The sequence below is a fragment of the Anguilla anguilla genome, chromosome 5 (assembly GCF_013347855.1).
Source record: "Anguilla anguilla isolate fAngAng1 chromosome 5, fAngAng1.pri, whole genome shotgun sequence".
Classification (NCBI taxonomy): Eukaryota; Metazoa; Chordata; class Actinopteri; order Anguilliformes; family Anguillidae; genus Anguilla; species Anguilla anguilla.
Window position 1 is genome coordinate 17,048,912 of NC_049205.1, and position 7,500 is coordinate 17,056,411.

The window sequence follows — 7,500 nt, forward strand, 5'->3', positions numbered from 1 at the left end:
GGTTGAGGGGCTTTCACTGGCTCTCCCGCCAGAGGGGCGGGGCTCCGCGGCAACGGTGCTGCACGTGTCGCTCGTAAACGGCCTCCACCCCCCCCCCCCTCCTCTGAGTGGGGCCTGTGCCCCCCCCTCCCCTCTTCTCTTTACTTATTCATTCATGCCGGCCGGCCCGTGTGACTGTGAGGGTGACCCGGGCTCATTCAGTCTGAGTGTTTGTTTCTCTGCTGGGCTCTTGTGAAAGGGTTGGTGGGAGGGGAGGTGGGGAGGGGGGGGCATGTCTGTGCCTGAGCTGGTGATTCAGGTTCCTCTCTGATGGATGTGCCCTGATTCACAAAACCAGGGCGCCCCGGTACACTGCTAACGTGCTACACCCCTGACCTGAGAGCAAAGTCTTATGCTGAGTGTTTATGTGTGTGTGTCTGTGTGTGTGTATGAGCGTGTGTGTGTGTGTGTGTGTGCCTGTGTGTGTGTATGTGTGTGTGTGTGTGTATGAGCATGTGTGTGTGTGTGTGTGTGTGTATGCTTGTGCGTGTCTGTATGTGTGTGTGTGTGTGTGTGTGTGGCACGTGTCTGTGTGTGTGTGTGTGTGTATGTGTGTGTGTGTGGCGCGTGTCTGTGTGTGTGTATGTGTGCTGTGTGTGTGTGTGTGTGTGTGTGTGTGTGTGTGTGTGTGTGTGTGTGTGTGTGAGCATGTGTGTGTGTGTGTGTGTGTGTGCGCCTGTGTGTGTATGTGTGCGTGTGTGCTGTGTGTGTATGCTTGTGCGTGTCTGTATGTGTGTGTGTCTGTGTGTGTGTAGCGTGTGTCTGTGTGTGTGTCTGTATGTGTGTGTGTGTGTGTGCGTATGTGTGGTGTGTGTGTGGTGTGTGTGTATGCGTGTGTGTGCGTGTGCGCATGTGTGCTGTGTGTATGTGTGTGGCGCGTGTCTGTGTGTGTGTGTGTGTGTATGTGTGCTGTGTGTGTGTGTGTATGTGTGCTGTGTGTCTGTGTGTGTGGCGCGTGTATGTGTGGTGTGTGTGTGTATGCGTGTGTGTGCGTGTGCCTGTGCGCATGTGTGCTGTGTGTGTGTGTGTGTGTGTGTGCGTGTGTGTGTGTGTGTGTGTATGCATTGTGAACGTGACTGTGCTTGCTCTCAGATTGAGTATTGTCGGTTAAGTTTTTACTGTCCCCGGTGGGCCTGCAGCCAGATCAGTAAAATGTTTATGAGACCAGAAAAGGACACAAGCGAAAATTACAGGCAGGAGGAAGTAATATACCTATAAAGTCTCTGCAGCAGGAAGCTGTGTTAATATATGGGCGCTGCACCACTCTGTGATGCGGCAGGGGGGCGGGGTTTCCTCACCATCCGGACTGGAAGTTTTCCTGCTCTGTTTTGTCAGTCTGTACACAGATTTTAATGGTAAATTACTCTTTCGCATGCATGACGCACAGCTGTGTGTACATGTAAGTGAATTTGTGTGTGTCTGCCCAAGGGCACACAGGCAAGTGTGTGCTTTTTTGTATGTGTGTGATGTGTAAATGCATGCTGGAGTGTTTGTGCATATGTGTGTCTATATGAGCGTGTGTATTTGCACATAAAAATAAGTTGAAAGAAAGCTGTAATTAAGAGGTAGTAGATAAAGTGGAGGCTTTATGTAACCTTTTATGTGACCTGCGCGTGCAGATCGACGAGCTGTACGAGGCCTACTGCATGCAGCGCAGACTGCGGGACGGAGCCAATAAAATGGTGAAGGCCTACACCGCCTCCCCGGGGAGCCGAGAGGCTCGGGAGAGCCTGTCAGAGGCCAACAAGGGCTACAAGGAGTACACCGAGGTGAGGGCTCGGGCGTTTGGTCTAACGGCAGACAACCAGGGGCGGAGCGTTACAGGCCAAAGAGGTGGGGTCCAACTGCATGGGAGGGTCAAATGGTGTAGGAGGGAGGGGTCTAATGGTGCAGGAGGGAGGGGTCTAACTGCACAGGAGGGCGGAGTCGAATGGTGCAGGATGGAGGGGTCTAACAGCACAGGAGGGCGGGGTCTAACTGTACAGGAGGGAGGGGTCTACTGGCACAGGAGGGCGGGGCCTAACAGCTCGAGGAGGTGAGGTCGAGGAGCGTACAGCAGTAAGGGAGGGGCGGGATACAGCGGAGGCAAGGGGTGAAGGAAAAGGATTGTGCAGAATTAACCTGGAAGCTGAAGATGAAAAACCATAACTAGAGCAGGAAACCACATTCAGCTTTTAAAAAAAAATTATTTTCTGCCTGTGTCATCACCATCAAATTAAACCATGAAACAATGAGCGCACAACAGAATTGAGGTTAAATCCAGCACTTCTCTTTCTCTCTCACCACCGCCCTCCCTCTCTGTGTATCTGCAGAACATGTGCATGCTGGAGAGTGAGCTGGAGAATCAGCTGGGAGAGTTTCACATCAAGATGAAAGGTGAGCTCAGTGCACTGTTCACGCAGGCGCACATGCACATGCACGCACACACACGGTGGCATGCACATGCATGTAGGCGCATGCACATAAGTACATACACACACATGCAGGGGCGCACATGCACATATATACTTGCACGTACATACACACACACATGCTGGCATGCACATGCATGTAGGCACATGCACATACATACGCACATGTAGGCATGCACTTGCACATAGAGCCAAAACAAAAAAAAATGTCTTTGTCGCAAACATTATAGAGCACACGGTATACAAACTCACACACACATACATACACACAGACACGCACACAGTGTTGAATGGTTTGGACAGCCACGTCTCATTTAAAGGGGGTCTAGCAGCAGAGGGGGGTCATAGGTGACAAGCAGCCTATCGACAGGGGCAGCCCGTTGCAGCAATGTGTACTCAATGCAGGGATCTGCCAGCTTAGAGCTCAGAGTCCACAATTGCAGAAGGGAGATTAGAAAGTGTAAAGAGGGAAGAACAGTAGCAGGCATCACCAACCCAAAGCCCCCACCTACCAAGTTTCACTTCCCCTGAATGCTTCAGGCTGAGCTGGCCCTGTCTGACGTGTGCATGTGTGTGTTTGTATATGCAAGGCAGTGTTTGCTACTGTGTATGTACTGTGTGTACCCGTGTAATAGCATGTGAATCTGCATGTATGTGCCCTTGCAGTCATCATCTATGAGAGCCAGTAACAGAGTATTGTTGTAGACTTCTGGGCTCTGTCTGTGTGTGTATGCGCATGCAGTCCTCCGTGCATGCGTGCATGCATGCGTGCTTGCGTGTGTGTATGTGTGTAATTCCCCTTATATGCGGAATACAGCATTGTGGTTGTGGAACTGCGCTGTAACTGTCTGTCTGTCTGTCCCCCCTACGTGCTGTAGGTCTGGCAGGCTTCGCCCGGCTCTGCGCGGGAGACCAGTACGAGGTGAGGTCACTTCCTCTTCTCCATTATCCCTACAGCTGCTGTCTCTGGGGGGGCGAGGGAAGGGACATCTTCCGCATGTCCAGGCTGGCGTGGATACCCTCTCCTGCTATTGGTCCGGAGAGGAGGGGGAGGGACTAACGCACAGGGGTGGAGGTGGAGCTATCTTAAAAGCGCTAGCATGTGAAAAGCAAACCGCTAACACAAAGCGCTACGCTAGCACAGCCCGTGTTTTGCATGCACAGACCGGGTGGACAGGGGGCGTTTTGGGGGTTGACTGACAGCAGAATCGATTGGTGGTGTCAGGACGCTACTCAAGCTGTTTCGTCCCCTCTGGGGACAGAGAACGCAGGAATTCTCTGCCAGGACTCAATTTGAATTTGATCGTGTGCAACAGCCAGGATTTAATTATTGTGTTTGTCTGCGAGGGGCTGCTGTATCAGGATGGGTAGTTGGTAGGGGTAGCATTTGTTTCTAACCTCTGACCTCTGACCCTGATGCCCCCACAGATCTTTATGAAGTATGGACGGCAGCGCTGGAAGCTGAAGGGGCGGATCGAGATCAATGGCAAGCAGGTGTGGGACAGCGAGGACATGGTCTTCCTGCCACTCATCACGGAGTTCCTGTCAATCAAGGTGAGCCCCAGGAAGCCCCTCCCACTTGGCTCTAGCTACTGATTTTCAGAAGTTAAGAAAGCGGCAGAAAAGTAAAGGGTTCTAAATGTGGTGGTTTTGAACATGCACACACACACGTATGTATACACACACACTGGCACATCCACAAGCATAGAAATACGCACAAACAGAAATCTCTTCAGACACAAACAGACAATTCAGTGCCAGGGACAAGTTATCAGCAGGACAAGAGCCCTCTGTCCCCACACACAAAAAATCCCATTGCACATCTTCCGGCAACAGATGACCGGAAAATTCTCCAGGAAATGAAGGGAGAGAAAGGGATGGGGAGAGAATGAGGGAGGGAGAGAGAAGCAAACAGTGTGTGTAGAAAGGGACTGAATTTGAGTGAGAGAAAGGATGGAGCCATGTCAGAGTAAAAGAGAAACAACCTCCTTCCTGTTTATAACTGGGATTAGCTCCGTGGGAGGAGCCTGGGGTGTTGGAGAGAGGGTCTCTCCTGCTTCACAGCCTGATTCCTCACAGTGACCACGCCCCCTTCTAAGTCCCTCCCCTTACACATTTAATCACCATTGGCCAGTTGGAAAACCAACTGACAGACTCCGCCCTTGCTGCCTCCTCGCTCGAGTCACATGACCTGCCCACTGCAAGCCAGCAGTCATGCCTCTGGTGCTTTTCTGTGCCTGATTGGACTGTGGTGAACCCATGAGGCAATATGGACACCTCAAAATCATTTCTTCTCCAAAACATGTTTTAGCCTCTGATTGCGCCACTTTCCCCAACCCTGTCATCGCTGCCCCCCCCCACGACCAAAATCCCAAATCTTACAAAAAATGCTGGCCTGCCTGTATACTCCTTCATTCTCTATCATTTATAATTATAAACAACTAATTTTAACTTATAGGGTGCTTGTTTTGCATTAGCTGCCTGAGTTTAGAGATTTCAGTTTGACCATCATTAGCTCCACTGCCTTTTTTTTCTTTTCTAAAATCGATACACTCGATACCCAGAGAAATACACTGCACTGGATACCCAGAGAAAATATTATACGAACAGAACTGTAAATCTGTATAATGCGTTCTTTGAAATATGAAGTACACTCGAGTGTACATTTCATATAACTCTCACCCTCATTTACTTCCAAGTTAATTGGGATAGCATATCCCATATATCCATGAGAATGAGTGGTACTCCTAACTATAAACATCTTATGCCTGATTGTGTCTTTAATGTCATTGGATGATGAACGTCTGCTGACAGTATTTGCCCTGTCCTGTGGTTGCCTAGGTTACAGAGCTGAAGAGCCTGGCCAATCACGTGGTGGTGGGGAACGTGTCCTGCGAGACGAAGGACCTGTTCGCCGCTCTGCCCCAGACCGTGGCGGTCGACATCAACGACCTGGGCACCATCAAGCTCAGCCTGGAGGTGACGTGGAAGTGAGTGCTCTTCATTGACGGTCTTCATTTCATCCCTCTTTCTCTGTGTAAACATTCACACTGTGATTGATTCCATATGGATGGTAGTTTACGTACCATGTCGGGCACGTCTGTGTCTGAACTCCTTCCCCCTCCCCTCTCTCTCCCTCCCTGCCCCTCTTGCAGTCCCTTCGATAAGGATGACCCGGGTTCGTCTGCCGCAAGCACGGTCAACAAAGCCCCCTCGGTCAACAAGCGGTTCTCCACCTACAACCAGAGCCCCCCGGACACGCCATCGCTACGGGAACAGGCCTTCTATGTGAGTGTCCTCCTCTGTGCCTGTGTCTGTCAGAAACAGGCACACACGTTTGTTGTGTCTATTCGAATCTGTGTCCTCTGTGCCTGTGCTCATTAGAGACCGTGTTCTCTGTGCCTGTGTTCATTAGAGACCGTGTTCTCTGTGCCTGTGTTCATTAGAGAGTGTTCTCTGTGCCTGTGTTCATTAGAGACCGTGTTCTCTGTGCCTGTGTTCATTAGAGGCAGTGTCTACTGTGCCTGTGTTCATTAGACTGTGTTCTCTGTGCCTGTGTTCATTAGAGACAGTGTTCTCTGTGCCTGTGCCATTAGAGACAGTGTTCTCTGTGCCTGTGTTCATAAGAGACAGTGTTCTCTGTGCCTGTGTTCATTAGAGTGTTCTCTGTGCCTGTGTTCATTAGAGACCGTGTTCTCTGTGCCTGTGTTCATTAGAGAGTGTTCTCTGTGCCTGTGTGCATAAGAGACAGTGTTCTCTGTGCCTGTGTTCATTAGAGAGTGTTCTCTGTGCCTGTGTTCATTAGAGACGGTGTCCTCTGTGCCTGTGTTCATTAGAGTGTTCTCTGTGCCTGTGTTCATTAGAGGCTGTGTTCTCTGTGCCTGTGTTCATTAGAGACAGTGTTCTCTGTGCCTGTGTTCAATAGAGACAGTGTTCTCTGTGCCCGTTCTCATTAGAGACAGTGTTCTCTGTGCCTGTGTTCAATAGATACTACATCTTCTGTGCACTATTAATTCTACAGTATGCAGTGTCAACTGTTTCACCTACAGACTCAGAATTTCAGATCTCTTATACTTAAGAAGTATGCCTAAAAATACAAGTAGATGTAACCATTTTTGTAGCTTGGGTAATTTTTCTCATTCCTATATTTTCTATAGAAGACAAAAAACATCCCCCAAACAAGGAAATTAGGAAGTGAATTGCTAGAGGAACCCCCAAGTCCAGCCTGTTATCGCATGTCACTCTCACTGCCTTTGGAGTTCAATGTGAATCGCATTTTAAAGCGTCTATCCTTCCCTAACTGGAGTGTGTATATTAAAAGGCACTTAAACAGATCCACACATACATTTACTGTGTGCTTTATCTATGGTCTCCCGAGTGACTCCTTGGAAATAGCGGCAGGGCCAGCCACCAGTTTCCGCTCATTTGTGGAGCAACGAACCGATCTCTTCTTCTGTTTCAGCCCCAGCAGTGCTGTTGTCTGTGTCGAAGGGTCAGAGGTCACGGTAGAGAGTGGCTAGCCTTAGCCGTGTTTCTCTAGCAGCCCGTTAGCGATCCATCCGGTTATGGTTTAGTCTAGCGGTCATTCTCACCTTCCACTTCAATCCCCCCACCACCCCCCCCCCCCCCCCCCATTCCCTCTCCTGGCCCCCCCCAACTGCAACCTCCACGCCCCTTTGCGCGTGAAGACCGCCGCTACGAGAAGCGTGCTTCCCAGACAGCGATGGTCCCTGCTGGACGTGTTCCGCGAGACGCTGGCCGAGAGACTCGCTCAGAGCTGCTCGAGCAGCGACGTCGCGCCCGTCAGGCTGGGCTCCGCTAATATGCTGATCGACGTAAGTGCTGGTAGCTGTAGCTGTGCTCGTAGCGCAGGGGAGTCGCCGGGTAGGCCCGAGCAGAATCCTGGCAGCCCAATGTTGCAGCAGCCCTGAAACGGAACCTTCCTGGTGGGGAAACGGAAAATCCAGTCCCAGGCTCCACATTCCTTGTTGCCCTTGTTTTTGTGGATTTTTTTTTTTTTTGACTTTCTTTGCTCTTCTCTCTGAAGCTC

General features: G+C 50.6%; 1 protein-coding gene across 3 annotated transcripts in view; it reads left to right on the plus strand.

The window, feature by feature from the left end:
• Positions 1-7,500, plus strand: part of ripor1 (RHO family interacting cell polarization regulator 1) — a 90,899-nt gene that overhangs the window by 67,775 nt on the left and 15,624 nt on the right. For all 3 annotated transcript variants that reach the window (XM_035419853.1, XM_035419852.1, XM_035419851.1), the window contains exons 7-12: positions 1,659-1,808; positions 2,352-2,415; positions 3,329-3,372; positions 3,879-4,004; positions 5,292-5,440; positions 5,606-5,738. In XM_035419853.1, the coding sequence (XP_035275744.1) occupies positions 1,659-1,808; positions 2,352-2,415; positions 3,329-3,372; positions 3,879-4,004; positions 5,292-5,440; positions 5,606-5,738 (666 nt within the window). The remainder of the gene's footprint in view (positions 1-1,658; positions 1,809-2,351; positions 2,416-3,328; positions 3,373-3,878; positions 4,005-5,291; positions 5,441-5,605; positions 5,739-7,500) is intronic.